General features: G+C 45.6%; 1 protein-coding gene across 6 annotated transcripts in view; it reads right to left on the bottom strand.

Annotated features, from left to right (window-relative positions):
• FAM193A (family with sequence similarity 193 member A) overlaps positions 1–22,855 on the bottom strand; it is a 173,445-nt gene that overhangs the window by 95,706 nt on the left and 54,884 nt on the right. For all 6 annotated transcript variants that reach the window (XM_067734896.1, XM_067734897.1, XM_067734892.1 and 3 more), the window contains exon 2: positions 4,468–4,713. In XM_067734896.1, coding sequence (XP_067590997.1) covers positions 4,468–4,695 — 228 coding nt within the window. In that variant the 5' untranslated portion in view covers positions 4,696–4,713. The remainder of the gene's footprint in view (positions 1–4,467; positions 4,714–22,855) is intronic.

Below are 22,855 nucleotides of genomic sequence, written 5' to 3'. Positions count from 1 at the left end.
CCTAGAAAATGGAGAGCCCCCCACACTGACACGCACCCCACCTTGTCACAGCATCTGTACCCTGCTCCCAAGAACAAGAAACTGGGAGAACCACATGTCTCAACTTACTGACAGCGTCTGTCTGTAATTCGGGACCCTGTGGTGCTTGCCATCACTACCTTTCAGCACACTGAACAGAACAGAACATCTGTGGAGGGATAAACAAGAATCTGCCCACAAGCGAGCCTCTGGGAAGACAGAGAGGATGGTGAGGAGACACGGTAGAGGGATGGACTCTGCACCAGTCTCTCTGTGCCCCGGAACTTCTATCAGAGGCACCACAGCGTTAACCAAATACTGCCGTGTGCGCGTGTGTGCGCACACACACACACAGAGTAGTAATTAATGAAACAGACAAAGTGAAAGAGATTTTAAAAATTAAAAAAAAGTTCTTTGAAAAGACGAAATCAACACACTTCTAGAAAGACTGGTTAAAAAAAGAGAAAGAAAAAGCACAAATATGAGGAATGAAAAGAGCTGTATCTACAGGTACGGTAGGAACTGAAAACAGACCACCCACACACAACTTCATACCCCAAATGACAATTTCTAAGAATGTAATTTACCACGACTAACTCGAATAGCAATGGAAAATCTCTTATCACTTAAAGAAACTGAACCAAAAGTTTAAAAGTTACCCAGAGACATGCCTGTCTGTGAAGGGAACAGGAGGAGGCTGACAGCAGGAGGCGCGAGGCCACAGGCAGACGACGCTAGAGCATCTGCACTCTGCTGGGCGCGAGCCGGACGGGAGCAAAGAGAGGGAACGAACAGCAAAAGCAACAAGGCCCTGCAGAGGATGGACAGGGGTGGGCACCTGGGAGGCAACTTCCCTCGGCCACAGGGGTGACCAGCCCAGCAGGGCCAAGTGGGTGGGGGGTGTTTGGGAAGAGAGGAGAAGGAAGGGAGTGCTCCATCTCTGCATCTGGGGGCGCAGTGACAAAGCCAGGGCGACACGCTGGACGCCCTTCCACGACCTGGCACCTCGCAGTCGGGAAGCAGGACCCCAGCGGTGCTTTTCTCCAGTCACGTCTGCCAGCCAGGGGCAGCACTGAACCAGGCCCCAGGCAGACGAGTTAGCGGCTTTCCAAGAGAGAAATGACAGTGAGCTCAGAGGGACCTGACGGTGGGAAAGGGACCGAGGAGGTCCAAGAACTATGGCAACGGAGGACACTCAGGCAAGTGACCTAGAAAGACAGGATCCAGTCGGACGTGTGAACCGAAGTCCTCTTAGGTGTGTGGGCAGGACAAAGGTCTAGGCACAGAAGAGGAGGTCTCTGGAGAAATGGACAACGTGGAGCTGGGAGGCACAGAGCAGGGAGAAACATCAGTGCCCCACCACGACTGCCGGTAACAGAATGTGTATCTGCAAGAGAGCAATTCAGCTCCGGGTCCACTGTCCGTGCTCAGAGCCCTTACCCTGAAGATCAGAGACAGCGGGACACACACAAACTCGTAACTCTGGGCCCACCAGAGAGCACAAAGGACCGGCTGAACGGGACAAGTGTGACAGGCCACCTGGGGACAAGGCGAGGAAGGCAGGCAGCCATGAGTGGGTCGGAGGCCACAGCGCAGCATGTGACAAGTCCTTAAAGGTTGGGTGTGGCCGGTGGGACTTGCCAGGCCGGGCCCTTCTCTGGGAGCCAGCAGAAGCCTTCACTGCTGAGGTGGTGGGCGGTCTGCACCCGAGGCCCAGGCTGATCCTCCGAGAAGAGGGGACCGAGCCCTCCAGGAGACAGGCCCAGGACCCACACGGACACGAGCACAGGCCACACCCCGAGGCCCCTACAGATGCAGGCAGAGTCTGGCTGCCACGCGGCAGGGGCAGCATCACCAGGAAAGCTGCACCCCGAAGCCCGGGCACAGGACTGCCCAAGGCTCAGGCTGGACAGGGGAACCGAGGAAGCACCAGGCAGGAGGCTCTCGCCGCCGGCACACGGCGCGGGCAGAGTGTGGAGAGAGACCCCGCGGCCCGCACAAGCACAGGGGGCAGCAGCCGCCAGGGGGACGAGCCACAGCAGCCCCAGGGCCCGTCAGACTGGCCGAGCGGGCCCCCTGCGTCTGCACGTGCTGCCTGGCACTGCCCCCAGCGAGAGCGAGGAGCAACAACACTGAAGGGAGAAGCAACACCAACACTACACAAACTCTTCCAGAAAAGAGGAGCAGGAACACATCTCAACTCACTTTACGAGGCCCTGAAAGACACAAAAGACAAGAAGACTTTAATGAGCCTCCATGGGCAGACCCTCTTCACAAGCACAGACGCGCAGTTCTCAACCAAACGTGACACGGACAAAGCATGTCCACGGAAAGACATGTGCAAGGACGTTCACAACAGCTTGACGCAAAGAACAGTCCAAATCTGGAAACAACAGAAACGTCCATCAACAGTGAACAGGTAAACAAACTGTGGTATATCTCTACAAGTTATTCAGCAATAAAAAGGAACAAACGACTGATGCACAACTCTCAAAGCACAACACCAAGAAGTCTACGGGACACCCCAGAAAAAGCAAATCCACGGGGACAAAAATCACGTCCGTGGTTATTAGGAGGGGTTGGGAGGAGGGGAAGGGCTGCCTACCGAGGTGAACAAGGGAACACCTGGGGGTTCTGTATCTTAGCCGTGGTAGTGGTGTTTACACAACTGTATAAATCTGTCAAAACTCAGTGAACTATATACACTTTAAAATGAGTGAGTTTTACTAGGTGTAAATTACATCTCATTAGTTTAAAAAGTTCAGCAATTTTAACCAGCTTGAGCAAAGAGGCCAACTGTACAATAGCAACAGAAGGTTTACGTCTACAAACATAGGTCAACATTATACCTCTGTGGTCCCTGGTGTCACTTTTTTGATGAGGAGAGAAAGCCTCGTGTGTTGATCCATTATCCAGGACAAACTGGGAAGTCAGGAAATGAGACTCCCCTCGTGGCAAGACTAGTTATGGGAAATGACAGGCAATTTCGCTTCTGCCTCCAAAACCAGGATGAGCAACAGCAACCCTTCTCCCAAAGGCACAGTCAGGCCAAAACACAAGAGCAGGACTGGAAACAGGAAGAAGAGACGGCAAACTTCAAGAAGCAAAGAAAATGCGCTAGCCGGGGGAGACTCAAGAATGCTGACTGGAAGTGAGCAGGGAACAAATGGGTATCAGTAAGCTACACAGCCTTCCATTAGAAAATGGAAAACAGACCAAATACTTTAAGTGGACACAGGAAGAAAACAAAAGTAAAATCAAATGATAAAAGCACAAAGATCTGAGGGTGAAAAGACTTCAGACCGACTATGCCATCTTTTTAATCCCTAATTCCCGATTTATCCATTGCTTTGTTCATTCATTTATTTATTCATCAATTCAAATATTTTGGGTACCTAAAATATGCCAGGCTAGCACTGTTCTTGGTAAGAAAATACACAAAAAGAGCTGCCCTCTTGGAGTGTATAGTCCAATGAAGGAAAAAGACAACCAAAATGAAGAAGTAAAGTGCACAGTGTATTAGAAAGAAGTGCTGAGGGGAGAACAGAGCAGGAAAAGGGGTGGGGGGAAGAGGCTGAGTGAGAAGCAAATTTCTAGTTTGATAAACAACAGATTTTGAGTTTTAGCTACTAAAGCACTACTATAGAAACTGGCACGTGAGCTGGGGTGCTGCCTTCAAGGAAACCCTAAAACAGAAGCCACTGGCTCAGTGGCGGGCAGCAAGGGGGCTCAGGCGAAGGGGCAGCAAACTGTCGGCGACCAGTGTGGAAAGCAGTCCCAGGTCAGGAAACAGAATGTGGTGCTGGGTGCTGCTGTCATCGGCCACGTGCAGAGTGGCATTAGCAGAAAGACAACAGCTCAGAAAACAATCATCAAGCAGAAATCAAAGGAACGGAAGAGCCCTAGAATGCGGGGCCTCAAATGGCTGCAAAAGCCAACTCCTTCCAGAACCCAAAGAGCAGGTTTGCAAGCCCTTTCAGAACCAGGGCCCATGCAGACACCGTCTGGGCTAAAGATCCTGATGTTCTCAAGAAGGCCTCATTTAGCCGAGGCAGGAAATCAATGGAAAAGGGGTGGGGGGGAGTCCGACTTGAGAATTGCATCTGGGAAAGAATTTCAGGCGAGTTACCAGCGCATGGAATTGTCTAGCACTAATAAGCACACGAACGCCTCTAGCTTTTCACCAAGCTACACTGCCAAAGACACCCTGAGAGCAGACTTAAAAAGCCAAAACCCACCCTGCGGGCCCCCCAGGCTTGCTGACGGGGCTGTCTGACCGAGGAGGGCAGGGCCCTTCCTACTGACTGCAGGTGTCATCAGGAAGAGGGGCGGGGACCCCAGCCGCTGGAGCCAGGGACGAGGAGATGGCGCGGGAGGGAGTTCCTCCAGAAAGCAGACCCAAATGAGCCATCTCGCGCGCCGTTCCGCTCCGCCGCGCCGGGCACTCACCGCCGGCGGGTCGAGGCTGCCGTGCCGCTCCTCGTTCTCCACGGTGCGCCGGCAGTCCGGGCACACCCACAGAGGCAGGTGCAGCACGCTGTTGCCCTTGGGCGCCATGGACAGGGCCAGCTTGCTTGCAGTCTTTACTCCACTCTCTAAGAACGAAGAGTCTTTCCGCTCGCTTCTGCACAGAAGACAGTAATCCCCAGCGGGGTAGGGTGGTGTTCTATGATTCATGCCAAAATTAAAAGGAGTCTGGAACAGAAAAAAAATTTGTATTTTCAAAACATGAGCCCGAGAAGGGTCGTCTGCACCGTAGAGAAATCATCCTGAAAATCCTGAAGATAGGTTCGAGAGAGGGACACCTGGGCAACAGGTGAGCAGGGAAGCCAGAGTACACATGGGATGGAGCTGTCAGGACCCCCAGGCCTCTCTCCCATCTGGAGTGCCCCTACCGTGAACCCATCAGGTGGGAAAGTGCACCAGGACCCATGCCAAGCCTATTCTGGCTGGAACGTTGCCCAGATGCTCCCCCAGCCCTGCCCAGCCAGCAGCCCAGCTCTTCCCTCAGCCCATGGCTCTCTCCCTGTCTTCCTGTACCCAGGCTCGCATAGGCCATTGGCTGTACTCGTTACCTGGACTACGTATAAGCATGTACACGACTGGTACATGTCAGCCACAGCTGACAGAGTGCTCTCAAATGGGCCCCAGGCTCCATTATCAAAGCCTGGAATGACCAGGTATCAGGTGCTTAAACAAGGGGGCTGAATGGATAAATGAACAAATGAGTGATTCAAAGAATGAATAACGGGACTTCCCTGGTGGCGCAGTGCTTAGAAATCCGCCTGCCAGTGCAGGGGACACAGGTTTGAACCCTGCTCCAGGAAGACCCCACATGCCACGGAGCAACTGAGCCCGTGCGTGCCACAACTACTGAGCCTGAGCTCTACAGCCCACAAGCCACAACTACTGAAGCCTGCATGCCCTACAGCCCACGTGCCGCAACTACTGAACCCATGTGCTGAAACTATTGAGGCCTGCGCGCCTGGAGCCCGTGCTCCGCAACAAGAGAAGCCACTGCAATGAGAAGCCCGCGCACTGCAATGAGGAGTGGCCCCTGCTTACTGCAACTAGAGAGAGCCCACGCATAGCAATGAAGACCCAACACAGCCAAAAATAAATAAAATTAAAAAAAAAAAGAATGAGTGACAGCACCATTAAGACGCCAAAGACTTGCACGTATATTCTTACCTGCTTTCATAAACCAGTGATCAAAACTGCTTACACCTGTCACATCCACAGGGTTCCCTGGATTTAACCAAACCCAGCTCAGCAGCCATCTGAATGTCTGGGGTGCAAGGGGAGAGAACTGAGTACTATCTCCCATGGAAGTAGCTGTCTTTCTCTGTCCCAACAAATCCAAGCAGCCTGTCACCGACAGAACAGCCACAGCCTTCAAACCTCTCTAGGCCGCCTTGCTTACCCAGAGCAGAAGATGATGGGCCCCAAGGTTAGAAAGGTCCCCGAGCAGAAATCATAATGCTAAGAGCCAGAACTGTCTTGCGAGCACCCAGTTCATTATCCACTCATCTGTCTGTCTGTCCATCGTCCATCCATCCAGTGTTTACCGGAAGCCCACCGTGTGCCAAGGCACAGGCCCAGGCACTGGAGACACAGTGGTGAATAAAACAAAAATCTCTGCCGTTAGGGAGGTAATTCTTGTCAAACACAAAGACAAAGTAAAAAATACAGAACATTAGATAGTGGTAACTGAGAAGGAGAGAAGAGCAAGAGAAAGTGTCTGGGGCCGGGGACGATGCCCTTCATTCACCGTGGCCATCAGGGCCTCCCTGAGGAGACATCTGAAGTGTGGGGCTGCTGGAAGCCGCACGGACACCTGAGAGCAAGCGCACAGGCCCCGGGGCAGAGACGGAGGGGAAAGGGAGCAGGGAGCCAGGCACGGCCTGGCCCCACTCGTGTCCTAACGGGGAGACAGGATGTGCGTGGAGAAGAGATGCGATGGCAGAAAGGAAGGGGCCCAGGAGACCGGGGTGAAGCCGCTGTGAAGGCAGAGCCCATAGGACGACCGAGGAGCCTGACGTCAGGGGAGAGGAGAGAGGCCAGACAGCCCCCCCGACTGTGGACTGCGCGTGTGGAACAGCTCCGAGGTGAGGAGGACCTCGGCCGTAGGCATCTGGAACACACTGCACGTCAGGCATCCTTACAGGTCAGGTGACTGGGTCCTGCTGGTCCCAGAGGGACACCAGACAAGCACAGACAGAACTAGCCAGCGCCCCATGGCAGTAAGTGCTCCTCCACCAAGAGGAAGAAATGAAGTCTCCAAGGGTGCAGAGTGGGACCAGCAGGAGAGCACGGCTTCAGCGAGAGCAAAGCTAAGCTGAGACCCAAGTGCTAAGGAAAAACAAACGGAAAAGAGCCGTGTGAAGATCCTGGAGAGGAGCGCTGGCGCAGGGAACTGCTGCGAACGCGGGCCTGTTCGGGGCAGGATGAAGGCCGGAGGCTGAAGCTCGTGCCCCGTGAGGGGCTGGAGATTGCTCAGAAGGGGATGGCGTGACCCAATTTTCATCTTACAGGGAAACCTGTTGTGTGAACAATGGACTCTGAGGAGGTGACCACACGTGAGGCAGTTCCAGGTGCAGGCGGCCCTGGAGAAGCAGAGCGGTCAGGCTCGGGGGCTCGCCCGCCCGGGCAGTGGACCCACCAGCAACGGGGGGACAGGCTGCAGCGGTGGAAGGAGCAAGGGTTGGTTTTGGCCGCTGTGCGGTCAAAGTGTGCGTCAGCCACCCAGACAACGTGGAGCACGGCACCTGCTGGAGCAGCGACCGGAGGGGTGCAGCCGGATATGCAATTTGGGGTCTGTAAAGCCAGAGCCAGATGGGATGATCTGCGGAGGGCATGCAGCCAGTGTCCTGAACGGAGGTCAAACTTCTCGAGGCTTGACCACTATGCTCAAGAAGGAAGCGAGTCCTCTCGGGAGGTGAAGCTCTACTCTGCGAACCTCTTTCAGACAAAGCAAGTGACACTCACACAACAGCAAAGCCTGACTAAACCTCAAGCTAACCACATACTAGTGCTTGCCACATGGTCACCCTCCCGTGACTAAACGTGAGGGACAAATATAAGTCCCACTGGTTCTCGTAAAAACATTTTACAGGTGCACTGAAGTATAACTGAGGAACAATAAGCTGAAAAGATCTAAAGTATGGGACGTGAATAGTTCGGACACGTGAAGACGCGCGTGAAACCATGCGACAACCAAGATAATAGACATCGTCCTAACCCCGAAGGTTCCAGGAGGCCCTCTGCTCCCTCTTTCTCCCCGCTGCCTCTTCCCTCCACCCTTCAGAGGCCACCACTGCACTGAGTTCTGTCTCTGCAGATCACTGGGCAACTTCTAGAACTGTTTATAAATGACGTCACATAACATATTCTCTTCTGTCTGGCTTCTTTCACTGAGTGTCATTACCTGGAGATGATTCCATTCACAAGTCTGTTCTAGTCCTGAGAGTAGTCCATTGTGTGGGTGAGCCACAACTTGCTCATCCATTCTTTTTTTTCTGCCCTTAATTTTTATTTATTTATTTATTTTGCTTACCCATTCTGCTGCTTGGAACCATTCAGGTTATTTCCAGTTTTCAGCTATTACAAATAATAGTGGCTATGAGCATTCATGTATAAATCTTGCTGTGAACACATGTTTTTGTTTCTCTTGCATAAATACCAAGGAATAGAATGACTGGGTTGTCTAACTTTTAAGAAAATGCCAGGACTTCCCTGGCGGTTCAGTGGTTAGGACTCCGTGCTCCCACTGCCAAGGGCCTGGGTTCAATCCCTGGTCGGAGAATTGAGATCCCACATGCCACGTGGCACCGCCAAAAAAAAAAAAAAAAAGAAGAAGAAATTGCCAAACCTCTCCCAAAGAGCAGTGTTAAAGAGTCCCGGCTAGCCTATATCCTCATCAGTAAGTTTTTAAATTGCAGCCACTGTAATGTGTATAGTATTGTCTCAATGTGGTTTCCCTAATAATACGTTAAATATCTTTTCACAGGCTTATGCAGTATCTATTCAAACTTTTGGCCTGGCTCAAGGTCTATCAATTTTATTATTCTTAAAATAATCAGCTTTTGGTTTCATGGGTTTTTCCTTATTAAAAATCTTTCTTTCACTGACTTTTGCTTTTATGTTATTATTTCATTTCTTTGAGTTACTTTGGGTATAAGCGGCTTCTTCATCTTCTATTTTCTTAAGGTGGAAGCATAGGTCATCAAGCCCTTTCTCTTGCATAAAAAGGTGGTTAATGCTGTAAATTTCCCTAGTAAGCACTGCTTTGGCAGCATTTTACAAGTTCTGATGTGTTGTGTTCTCATTCTCATTCAGTTCAAAATACTTTCTAACTTCCGTCTTGATTTCTTCTTTGACTCATGAGTTGTTTAAAGTGTGGTTTAGTTTCCAAATATTCGTAGTTTTCTAAATATCATTCGGTTACTGATTTTTTATTTTTTTATTATTTTTTTTGTGGTACGCGGGCCTCTCCCGTTGCGGAGCACAGGCTCCGGACGCGCAGGCTCAGCGGCCATGGCTCACGGGCCCAGCCGCTCTGCGGCATGTGGGATCTTCCTGGACCCGGGCATGAACCCGCGTCCCCTGCATCGGCAGGCAGACTCTCAACCACTGTGCCACCAGGGAAGCCCTCTGTTACTGATTTTTTAAAATATAATTCCACTGCAGTCAGAGAGGATATTCTGTACTATTTTAATTATACCAAATTTATCAATACTTTTTTATGGCCCAGAATATGGTCTATTTTAGTAAATGTTCAATGTTTACTTAAAAGAATGTGTATGTATGCTGCTGTTGTTGGGTAGAGTGTACTATAAATGTCTGTTCAGTCACGTTGGCCAATGGTGTCATTCAAGTCTTCTTTAACTTCACTGATTTTCTATTTACCTTTTCTATCAATTATTGAGAGAGATATTAAAATCTCCAAACACAACTATGATTTGTCTATTTTTCCTTGAAGTTCTATCAATTTTTCCTCCATATATTGTGAAGCTTCATTATTAGGTTCAAAAATGTTCAGGACTGTTATGTCCTCTTGATGAACTGAGCCCTGTACCAGTATGACGTGACTGTTTTTACCCTGGTAACATTCTTTATTCTTTGCTCCTGTATTGATTTGTCTGACACTAGTACAGCCACTCCAGCTTTCTTTTCACATAAGCAATGCATATCTTTCTTTATAACTTTTTTTTTTTTTTTTTTTGGCTGCACCACAGGGCATGTGGGATCTTAGTTCCCCGACCAGGGATCAAACCCGTGTCCCCTGCAATGGAAGCCTGGAGTCTTAACCACTGGACCGCCAGGGAAGTCTATCTATGACTTAACTTTTAGCTTACCTGAGTCTTTATATTTAAAGCAAGTTACCTGCAGAAAGCATACAGTTATGTCTTGTTTTTTGTTCCAACCTCACAATCTTTTAAAACTGGGATATTCAAACCATTTACATTAAATACAATTACTGATATGATTGGGCTTTTTAAATCTACCGTCTTATTCTTTATTTTCCTACTGATTCATGTTTTTGTTTCCTTTTTCTTCTTTTTAGCCTTAAAAAGTTGAATAATTTTTGTGGTGCTGTGTTACCTCTTCTGCTGGCTTGTGAGCTCCTCCTCTTTTCTTTTTGAATTGGCTGCTTTAGTGTGTACAGTATACATTTTGCCTTGCCACAATCAGCGATCAAATAAAACTTTATCACCTGGCGTTTCCCATCGCCTGGTCTTCTTTATGCTACTGTTGTCATACCTTTTCCCTCTACCTAAAACCCCCATAACTCATTGTTATTTTTGCTCCAGACAGGAAACTATATTTTAAAGTAATTTAAAAAAACACATTTACCCATATATTTACAATTTCCAGTGCTCTTCATTTGTTTGTAAAGATTCAGATTTCCATCTGGTGTCATTTTTCTTCTGCCTGAGGACTTCCTTTAACATTTCCTGTGATGAAGAACCCCTGGTCATGAATTCTTTCAGCTATTTATGTATGAAAAATCTTGATCTCATTTTCTTTTTTTTTTTCATTTTCATTTTTGAAACATTTTTACTGGTTTAGAATTCTAGGTTACGTTCTTCTTCCTTTCACTATGTTAAAGCTGTCCTCCTTCTATCCTCTGGCTTGTACTATTTGCCGTGAGAAGTCTGCTATTAGTCTTATCGCTGAAGTTTTCTTTTAATCACTATTTTCAGCATTATAAAATTACGATGTGACTGGGTGCAGTTTTCTTCATGTTTCTTGTGCCTGAGGCTTTTTGAACTTCTTGGATTTGTGGCTTAGAGTTTTCATCAAACTTGAAAATTTTTCAGCCATTATTCCTTTAAATATATAAATTTTTATTCCTCATCCCCACTCTTTCTTTCTTTCTTTCAACATACATATAGTGTGCTGTTTGAAGTTGTTTCACAACTCATTGATGCTCTGTTCTTTTTATTTTGTCTTTTTATTTTTATTGTGGTACGCGGGCCTCTCACTGTTGTGGCCTCTCCCGCTGTGGAGCACGGGCTCCGGACGCGCAGGCTCAGCGGCCATGGCTCACGGGCCCAGCCGCTCCGCGGCATGTGGGATCTTCCTGGACCGGGGCACGAACCTGTGTCCCCTGCATCGGCAGGCAGACTCTCAACCACTGCGCCACCAGGGAAGCCCTGTTCTTTTTAATTTTTTTAAAATTTCAATCTTCAACTCTCTCATGGTTCTTTTTGGGTAGTTTCTATTCCTAGCTCTTCAAATTCACTAATCTTTTCTTCTACAGTGTCTAATCTGTTGCTAATCTTCACATAATGCATTTTTTATCACAGACTGTAGTTTGCAACTCAAGATGTTCATCTGGGTTTTCTTATATTCTGTTTCTTCTTAACACACTCATGCTTTCCTCTATCTTCCTGAATGTGGAGAACATCCAATAGCAATAACAACTGTCCTTATCTAGTAATTCTATCATATGTGTCATTTCTGAGTCTGTTTCTATTCATTGATTTTGCTCCTCATTGTGGACGGTATTTGCTTGCTTCTTTCTCTGCCTGGTAATTTTTGACTAGATTACAGTTTTATCCTGTTAGGTACTATTTCATTCCTTCAAATATTTCTGAGCTTTGTTGGGGGCCATGGTTAGGTTATTTGGGAAGAGTCTGGTTCTTTGAAGGCTCACTTGTAAGCTTTGGGAGGCAGGATCAGAGCACCTTTAATCTTCCCCACTACTGAGGCAATACCATTGGGAGCACACACTGACTGCTGGGAACACTAACTACTTGGGGCCCTATATGAGCTCCAAGGATTGTTCTACTACTCACTTCCAGGGTTCTTTTCCTGTGCTCAGAGTTTCCACATGTGCACGTGCTCATCAGTACCCACATGAAGATTTGAGGGGAACGCCGTGTGTCTCCAGAACTCTATTTTTCTCTTTGCAGCTCTCTCTCTTCTCTGGTATTCTGCCCTGCAGATTCACTTTGGCCTCCCCAAATTCTCAGCTCGGTCTCCTCAACTCTGTTTGGGCTACTCCTCCTTCCTCCTCGAACCATGGCCTGCAAATTCTTTCCAGGTAGTAAGTTTGGCCAATCCTAGGGCTCATCTAGCTTATCTTCACTCAGGGATCATGGTCCTGCACTGTCTACTGTCCAATGTTGGAAAACTGGGATGTTTGTGTCCTTCATTTAGTTAAGGTAGGAGGATAAATCCAATCCAATTACACTGATCAAAATATCAATTTTAAAAAATGTACCAGAATGAACATAACCAAACAAGCGCTTTCTCCCAAATCCTATACAGAGAAAAGATATTTATACAAATATATAAAATGTATATATATTAAAGTAAGGGACTAAGGTAACCAAGAAATTTTCCCCTAAGAGCATGTACATATTCCTAAAATGGTCATACTGCTGAAAAAACTTGAAAATGCACTACAACTGAGTCCCTACACCTACGGGGTAAAATATTTTACCCTTTCTGAGTACACGGATTTTCTACTCTGAGGTAAAAGCTACCATTTGTGGCCAGCATTTGTGTGTACCAAATCACAAGTATTCACTTTCTTACTAAGCTTATACTCTAGCTCTGAAAGTAATTTCCAAAAGAAATTCCAAATTCAACATGAAAAACTCAGATTTACTCTTTAAAGACCTTACAGGTAAACTTCTTATAGACAGAAAGGAAACATGGCATTTTAGGGCATTAAAGACACTAAAAAGCCACAGCTTCGCAGGTGATAATGGCACATCTCAGATCACACAGCCAGTGAGGGCTAAAGCCAGGACTCTACTGTACACAACACACAAATGTGTCTGTTTTCACTGCATTATCATCTCCTGCCTAGAACACGACACGATTATCTCCTCCTGACTGGTCCCCAGCCTGCAGGTCTGTACTGTCTGCCTTCCACACATCCTTTGCCCCTTGCAGAGTGACCTTACACACTGCACATGTGACCAGAACATTCCTCTGCTTTGAACCCTCCAGCAGCTCCTACAGCCGAAAAGGATCAAGTATGATCACTGAGTCTCTGCCTCATTACCCAGATGAAATTCCTTCCAATTCTACTGGGTGGGCCAAAAGGTTCCTTCAGTTTTTTCCATAAGATGTGGCTCTAGTAGCACTTAGTTGTCTTTAACTTCATTCGAAACGCTGTTAGACTCTATGTGACAGCTGTCATATCAGCATGCATTTAAAAAAAAAGACCTATCAAAACTGGTGAATTTTTGTGTAGCTATTTTAATACTGAAGATGAAAGAAAATAGCAACATTTTTGGCATATTATGCTTTATTATTTCAAGAAAGGTAAAAACGCAACTGAAACGCAAAAAAAGATTTGTGCGGTGTATGGAGGTGCTGTGACTGATCAAACGTGTCAAAAGTGGTCTGTGAAGTTTCGTGCTGGAGATTTCTCGCTGGACGATGCTCCACAGTCAGGTGGACCAGCTGAAGTTGATAGCCATCAAATCGAAACGTTAACTGAGAACAATCAACATTATACCATGTGGGTGACAGCCGACATACTCAAAATATCCAAATAAAGCACCGAAAATCATCTGCACCAGGTTGGTTATGTTCATCGCTTTGATGTTTGGGTTCCATGTAAGTTAAGCAAAAAAAAACCCTTCTTGACAGTATTTCCACATGCGATTCTCTACTTAAACATAATGAAAATGTTCCATTTTTAAAACAAATTGTGACAAGTGATGAAAAGTGGATACTGTACAATAATGTGGAATGGAAGAGATCGTGGGGCAAGCGAAATGAATCACCACCAACCACACCAAAGGCCGATCTTCATCCAAAGATGGTGATGTTGTGTATATGGTGGGATCGCAAGGGAGTCCTCTATTATGAGCTCCTTCTGGAAAACCAAACGATTAATTCCAAGGAGTTCTGCTCCCAACTGAAAACAGCACTCGACGAAAAGCATCCAGAATTAGTCAACAGAAACGCGTAATCTTCCATCAGGGTAACGCACGACCACGTGTTCCTTTGATGACCAGGCAAAAACTGTTATAGCCCGGCTGGGAAGTTCTGATTCATCCGCCGTATTCACCAGACAGTGCACCTTCAGATTTCCATTTATTTTGGTCTCTACAAAATTCTCTTAATGGAAAAAATTTCAATTCCCTGGAAGACCGTAAAAGGTACCTGGAACAGTTCTTTGCTCAAAATGATAAAAAGTTTTGGAAAGACGGAATTATGAAGTTGCCTGAAAAATGGCAGAAGGTAGTAGAACAAAAGGGTAAATACGCTGTTCAATAAAGTTCTTGGTGAAAATGAAAAATGTGTCTCTTGTTTTTACTAAAAAACCAAAGGCACTTTTTGGCCCACCCAATACACCCCTGCCCCGTTCAGCTATGGGGCCTCAGTACATGCCATTTCCCGCCCCAAAACACCAATCCCCCTCCTTTAACCAGGCAACTGTTAGGCATCCTTTCGAACCCCACTGTGGTATCCCTTCTTTTTCTTTTTCCCAGTCTCCTCCAACATGCTCTCCTCAGCCAATACAAGCCACCACATAGCTAATCACTCCAACTCCTGTAAACCTTTATGCTTACACAGGTTTTCTTATACTTTCACATGTCCATCTTCTCATTAAGTCCCATAAAGCACCCAGAATACAGAAGGCATCTAATAGATACTCACTAAAGGAATTGAAACTACTCCAAATCAGTAATTCACATTTTGTCTTCCCTATTTCAACTACAATTTTTCTTTCCTTATTTCACACACAATCTTTTATTAGCTGCCTGTGCTGAAGTCCAGGGATGACTCCATGTGTGGTCAATCCTTTCTGCTGCTTTCCTGAACTCTGCTCTCCCAAAGCACATGCAAATGCCTTGAGCAAGTGGCACTGCCTGGGAATAATTACTAACATTAAGACTTAAGTTCCCTCCTAACTGGTTACAAAAAAACTGTTAACAGAATCATACCATGAGTTAGGTGCAAAATTACCTTAAGTATTTAATGCTTTGTAATTTATGCAATCTTACAGAGTAAATATTTAGCAATTTATAGATTTCAAAGTTGTTCCATTTAAATTCAATAAAATTCAATAAACATTAATTATTGATTCCATATTATTACATTATTATAGCATCCTTCTTATAGTTAATGTAAAAATGAGTTTTCTTTAGGATTTTTCATTTCAGTTTTTATGTTAAAAAAAAAATACAGAAAGCCTACAGAAAACTGCAACCATTTTTTCTTACTGCTGCAAGTTAACTTCCTGAATTGGCCCAGCTCTTAACCACTAGTGGGCGTACAGAAGTAAATAGGGTGGTTCTGTGAACTAATGAGGCAAAGTGGTATTTGCTATCTGCCACAACCATGGTTATAGAAAATGATTTTATGCATGTAACTGTTATTAACATGGCTTTCCTTTACAAATGTAGTTATGTTTAAAGTCTAGTAAACAATGTAATTACTGTTACTTTTTTTTTTTTTTTTTTAAAGAATGGATCATTTTTATTTTATTTTTTGGCTGCGGGGCACGTGGGATCTTAGTTCCCTGACCTGCATCCCCTGCATTGGAAGCACAGAGTTTTAACCACTGGACCACCAGGGAAGTCCCTACTGTATGTTTTGATGCTACTTATCTGGAAGAAAATAAATGTCTGAGTAAGCCTCAGGATGCCAGGACAAGTTTAGTATCACTCACTGCTCCTTCATCTGACGGCGCAGCAATTCATCCATTCAAATATTTACAAAATACTTCAGGTCTCTGCATTCAAGTTCCACATGGCAAAAGAGAAACATAACTTGAATTTATTAATAGCAGCAAATCAGACAGTTAAAAGACTTACAGCTCTGGAAATATGTATTTCTTACACTTCTCTTTACCAATCTTTAAAATACAGCTAATCTACTACAGTTAAATGAAAAATTGATTATCAGAGTACTACTAATTTCTCAGACTGCAGTCTGCATCCCCTTATAAATCTGAAGGTACCTGAAAATCACAGCAGCCAGTCATTTTGTATAGGATGTTAACAGTGTTTACAACAATACATCAGAAGGGAGGGGAAAAAAACCACATAAATAGAACAGAGACTGGGGAAGGCTTTTGGTCAGTCCCTAAACGGGTCATCCACGTTTGAAAACTGAGTGACCTGGAGTAATTCCAAAGGTAGCCACTCACATGTTGGTGAACCCCAAGTCATCAACATGGCCCTGCTGACATGAGCAGAGAGGCCAGGGCCGGAACCCTTCATCCACCCCTCCCCCCCACCATCACCACCACTCACTTGGCCACAGGGAGGCAGCTGGCTCAAGGACAACCGAACCAGAGGCTGGCCAGGGACCTTAAGTACTGATGCCCACAGATGGTGCCTGCAGGAATTATGGTCCAGGGACTTTCCTGGTGGCACAGTGGTTAAGACTCTGCACTCCCAATGCAGGGGGCCCGGGTTCAATCCCTAGTCAGGGAACTAGATCCCACGTGCCGCAACTAAAGATCCCGCATACTACAACGAAGATCCCGAGTGCCACAACTAAGACCCAGAGCAGCCAAATAAATAAATAAATTCAAAAAACTGTTATGGTCCCAAAAATTCACAAGGCTGGGAGATGAGTTAGGGCGAGGGGCACAGGAACTGCCATCAGAGGGTTAAGAGTGTTAAGGGAACAGGGAGGGGTGCCTTTGGGCAGGAGCTGGAGAGAATGGGGAGCAAAGATGCAGACACCCAGCTCCGGGAAGGTGGAGCAGAGACGTACACATGAACCACGGGCAGGGCACACACGTGGGCAGCAAGAGTAGGTGGGCTGGGCTCTGGGCCCCTATACAGACTGGGTGTGTCTGCTTCAACAGGGGATCCTGGCCAGGTGAGTAGGCGCCCGCCAAAACATTTGGTCTCCTCCAGTTTCGGAACAAGGGGAAACTCTGAAAACATTTACTGAAGATTACAAGGGCTCTTCATGCTAGAGAGGGTGAAGGAAGATGGGTGTACTCCATACAGCTGATGGTGGCATGAAGGTGCAACAACCTTTCTGGAAAAATCACTTGGCAGTATGTTTCCACAGGCTCCCAGCCGTCTACCTGCACCTGTGCCCTCGGGCATGCCTACGCTACACGTGCCTCCTCACTTAGGTGAAGCCTTCTGCTCAGGCACCAGACTCTGCCAGCTGCCTGAGGACTCTGTTCCACTAATCGTCCCCTCTCTTTTTTAAATCATCGATTTTTCCTTCTTTCCTGCATCGTTTCCATTAGGATAAACAAAACACCCTCCTCTTAACCTCACTTCCACCTCCAGCTACTAAGTGCCTATCTTTTCCTTCCTTTTCAGGAACACTCCTTCAAAGCTCTCCACCCCAGCTCTGTCTAAAAGAAGTATGATGCAAGTCACAAACACGAGCCATGTAGTAAGTTAAAAACAACAACAAAGGTAAAAACAACAAGATGATAACACTCCACACTGGTCAGTATGGCCAAAATCCAGGACACTGACAACACCGAATGCTGGCTGCCGAGGGTGTGGAGCAGCAGGGACCCTCGTCACTGATGGTGGGAACCAGAATGGTGCAGCCACGCTGGAGGACAGGTTGGTGGTTTCTTACAAAATTCAACATACTCTCACCATACAACCCTGCAATGTGCTCCTCAGAATTTACCCAAATGAAATGAAAACTTGCATCCACACAAAAACCTACACACAGATGTTTATAACAGTTTTACCCATAGTTGCCAGAACTTGGAAGCCACCAAGGTGTCCTTCAGAAGGTGAATGGATACATAAACTATGGTACCTCCACGTAACGGAATGGTACTCAGTGCTAAAGAGAAATGAGCGATCAAGCCATGAAAAGACATGGAGGAACCTTCAATGCATATCACGAAGTGAAAGAAGCCAGTCTGAAAAGGCTACAGACTGTATGATTCCAACTATACGACATTCTGGAAAAGGCAAAACTATGGAGACTGTGAAAAGATAAGCAGTCGGCAGGGATTGCGAGGGAGAGAGGGTGCATAGGCAGAACACAGAGGATTTTTAGGGCAGTGAAACAACTCTGTGCGATACTACAAAGATGGACACACGGAAAACCCGGACTTTGGGTGATGATGATGTGCCGGTGTAGGTTCACTGACTGTGACAAACCATGGTGGGGACACTGACACTGAGAGGCTGTGCACATGTGAGGATATATGGGAACTTTCTGTACTTCCTGCTCCATTTTTCTGTGAACCTGAAACTGCTCTAAAAAAAAAAAAAGTCTATTAAACCCCCCCCAAGAACACAGGTGAATTCTAGTAAGATTTTATTTAACTCAATATACGCACAACATTATCACATCGAAGGTAACCACGCCCACTCTCCAGCCGCCTACCTCCAGTAGGGCTCTCGCTCCCCACCAATCTTCCAGCATCACACTGCTCTCCACGGACATACGACACACAGCTCACCTCCTCCTATCTGATATTCTTTCTTAGACTGGCCTCCCAGCTGTCACACCCTCTTGGTTTTTCTGAGAACCCACTCCAACCCCAGAGGCTGTGCCCTAAGCAGAGACGGCAGATGTGCTTCTCCGGACGGGATTCTCAACTGCAGGGTCAGTCCCAGCCGAGCTCCTCGCTCTCTCTTCAGAGTTTGCGCCTCGTTTCCCTTCCCTCCCTGGTAACTTTCAAGGGAGAAGAGAGAAGAGAAGCCTTCCCCTCAAGTCCTCGGGGGTCTACAAATGGTGCCGTGGATCGGGAGGTGCAGGACGGGGGCCCACAGAACGCCCGCTTCAAGTCCCAGCTACATCTCAATGAGCGTCAGACAAAAAGCAAACTATCCTCAAAAGGGGAGTTCTAGAAGCTGAAAGGGCTAGCCAGCTGGTGACCTGACGAGTCCTGAGCTCGATGCCCTCCTGCCAGGAGGCGGCCACCTCCCCCGTTCAGTCAGGATCAAGATACCAGCTCCTGTGAGGAGGCGCCGGAGGGGACGGGGGCCAGGGGCAGGTCTCCAGAGGACAGCGTCGCGCGGACAGCAACACACCTGCACCCGGCAGGCCCTGACCTCGGCCCGCGAGTCCCCCCCGCGTGGACCCCAAGCCCACAGAGAACGACGTCTCCCTTTGCCGACAGGGCACACAGGCCACCTGCACCTGTGGCTCCCAGGCTCAGGGAACAAACTCCATGGACTGACAAGCAGTGACAACCAGTAAGGGCCATCAAATGAGGAATGCGAAACCAACCTTCCCACAGGCAAGAAGGGTCACCACACCCTTACTTGAAGCCTGAGGCACAGACATTGTTGCAGGTAGAGTGAAAAGCTAGTATATCAGAATTTCTAGAAATGTACTGTATTTCATTTTCGGTATTTTCCTAACTATAATCTCATATTTTGATTGAAAAACACAGACTGTATTTCCTGTAACTATATGCTTAAGCATTTTTTCTGGCATTAAGTATGAGATACACAAGGTTATACATAAAATTGTACCTACGACATACAATGCTCACTATTATATATAAAACAATAAAAAGTTTAACAAAAATCTACTCCAAAGAACTTCTGAAATCTGTTTTTAACCCTAATGATCTCATCTCAGTTACCAGTAATAGCTTATTTCGAAAAGAGCAGAGTTATCATCTCACACCCGTTAGAATGGTCATCACCAAAAGACAAGAAATAGCCAGTGCTGGCGAGGCTGTGGAGGAAGGGGAGCCCTCCCTCCTGCACCGTTGGTGGGAATGTAAACTGGTGCCGCCACTACAGAAAACAGTACGGAAGGTCCTCAGAAAACTAAAAATACAGCTACCATATGATCCAGCAATCCCATTTCTGGGTATTCATCAGAAGAAAACGAAAACGCTAACTCAAAAAGATATATGCATCCCCATGTTCACTGCGTTATTATTCACAATAGCCAAGAAAGTTATGGAACAACCTAAGTGTCCACCAATAGATGAATAAAAAAGATGTGTATATACATACATATCTGTATCCACACAAACAATGAAATATTACTCAGCCATAAAAAAGAATGAAAGCTTTGCCATTAGAGACAACATGGATGGACCCTGAGGGCATTATGCTAAATGAAGATTACATCAGACAGAGAAGGACCAATAGTGTATGATCTCATTCATATGTGGAATCTAAAACAAACAGACAAAATCGAGCTCATTCATACAGAGAACATACTGGTGGTTGCCAGAGGTGGGGGGGGTTAGAGGATGGACAAAAGGAGTGAAGGGAATACAAACTTCCAGTTGTAAACTAGCAAGTCATGGGGATGTGATGCACAGCACAGCAGCTAGTTAATCCTACCTGCATATTCAAAAGTCACTAGAGTACCCAGGAAAAGTGCTCATCACAGGAAAAACATTCGGTAACTGTGTGAGGTGATGGGTGTCAACCAGACTTACTGTGGTGATCGCTTTGCAACATACACAAATATCCAGTCATTACATTGTACACGTGAAACTAACAATGTTGTGTCATTATACCTCCAAAAAAATTTTAAGAGCAAAATCAAAAGAAATATTAGATAGCTTTAAGATAATCGCCAAACTAACACAAGACTAGAGGTGCGCATCCAACTTAGTAGCCACCGGCCACAGCTGGCTACGGAGCACTTGAAACGTGACAAGTTCAAACTGAGACGTGCCGAAGTATAAAGTGCACGCCAGATTTCACAGACTTAGCATGAAGAAAGGAATCAATTCTTTAGTAATCATTTTTATACTGATTCCATGCTGAAATAATCTTGAGGCTACTTGGGCCACAAGTAATAGATACTAATAAAATTGATTATACCCGTTTCTTTTTACTTTTGTAATATGGTTACTGACAAATTTCCAATTACATACGTGGCTTACGTTCCATTTCTATCGGGCAGTACTGGGTTGGAGTGTCACTACTCCTCTCTTTTCCCATCTTCTGTGAGTGCTATCCAACACTGGGCACAGAAGGGAAGGAAGCCACAAGGAATAATTAATTTACAAACAGGAAGAACAGCTAGAAAATCAGGAGTTGACTACAGTCGACAATAACTCTATACACCATGTTGGTTTAAACCCCAAAGTCTTTTAACACAGAACCGTAAAACTTCTGTAAAACAAAGGTTTTTTTGTAAATACCAAACTTAGACAAAATATCTGCAACACAGAGGCAACAGGCCAATTTCCTAAATATGTACAGCAGCTTCCAATCACCCCAACAGCCCTACACTGTTAGTGTAATTATCATCCTCATTTCACTGAGAAGGAAACTAAGGCATGGAGTTTATGAGACTTGTTCAAGCTAGTAAGTATCAGAGCAAGGATTCAAACCCAGGCAAACTGGCTCCAGACCACTGGAGGGTGTGCTGGGGTCACTTCCTGGGCGAGGCAGCTTATTGGATGAAGGTCACCTTCCCAGAGAGAATGCAGCTGTGAACCCTAAAGCTCATCTTAGCTGGGACACAGGCACCGCAACCAGGTAAAGGAGGCTGAGCCTAAGCGGGCACCAAAGTCAAACACACGTACATTAGAGAAGATGAACAAAGCCAAAAGCTGCTTCTCTGAAAAGACCAATAAAATGGACAAATACCGGTAAGAATCATTAAGGGAGAAAGTACAAAACACCAAAGTCAAAAATGAAAAAGACATCATTACAGACCAAACGAACACTTAAAATAATAATAAGGATATTACCAGCATCTTTAGGTCAAACTTTAGGTGAGAGTTTGATGAAGTGCTCAAAGAATTCCTAGAAAATATAACTTTCCAAAATAAATAAATAGAAACTAGAGCGATATTATAATTATTAAATAAATTCAAACATATGTAACTCCAAGCCTAGATGGCTTACACAAAAAATTAAGTAAGAAAGCAATCTAATTTTAGACAAACTATTGCAGATAATAGAAAAGAGTACACACTAAAAACTAACCATAATCTGTATACCAGAATCTGACAAAGAGAAAGGAAAATCCCAGCTTACTCTCACTCATGAAAATAGATGAAAAGTTCTAAAGGAATTTATGAGCAAACCAAATCTAGTAATATGCAGAAAAGGATACTACTATTACCAAATGGGTTTACCCAAGAATGCAAAGTTAGTTTAACACTGAGCTGATTTTCTAATTACTCTGTCATACTACAGAATAAAAGACAAGTTATCATGTAATTAAAACAGATGCAAAAAAGGCTTTTGATAATATCGAACATCCATTCATTAGTAAAGAGCATTCTAGGAAATCAGGAATATAAGGTAACTTTCTTAAACTGATAAAGGCTGTCTTAAAAAAAAAGACCCTATTAACACTAAACACAGTTAAAGATGAAACAATGAAAGTTTTCCTCTTGAGATCAGGAACGAGATGACGGTACCTACAATCGTCATTTCTATTCAGCATTATAACAGAGATCCCAGCCAGCAGAGTAAGGTAAGAAAAAAAATAAAAGGACTAATGATTAGAAAGGGGGAAAAGAAGTGCCATTATTTGTAGATGATGCTATTGTACACACAGAAAATCCAAAAAGATGTAAAGATAAATAAGGAGAAGTAATAGTTTTCAAATGCTGACTTTTAAAAAATTTCAGATACCACTTAATTATAACATCTAAAAGAGAAAACTCAAGCACTGCCCTCTCCCCCTTGGAAGCTTTGGCCATCTTAGTTGGTGTGAATGAGTGGTGCTGAGGGGGAAGGACAGTCCTGGGTAGGATGCACCTGTCTGAGGTGCACCAGGGCTGGGAATGTGGCTGGCAGTTGGAGACTGGTACGCACAACAGGATTGAGTAAGTAAGTAAACATGTTGAAGACAATGTAGCCAGGTTTTCCCTGTAGGAGAAGAGAGGTACAAATACAGAAAGGAGGAAGACAAATAATAAACTCCAAATGTTGGACTGGAATTGAAAAGATTCAGTGTGAACTCCTGG

The sequence above is a fragment of the Pseudorca crassidens genome, chromosome 4 (genome assembly GCF_039906515.1).
Source record: "Pseudorca crassidens isolate mPseCra1 chromosome 4, mPseCra1.hap1, whole genome shotgun sequence".
NCBI lineage: Eukaryota > Metazoa > Chordata > Mammalia > Artiodactyla > Delphinidae > Pseudorca > Pseudorca crassidens.
This window is presented reverse-complemented; position numbering and strand designations above follow the sequence as displayed.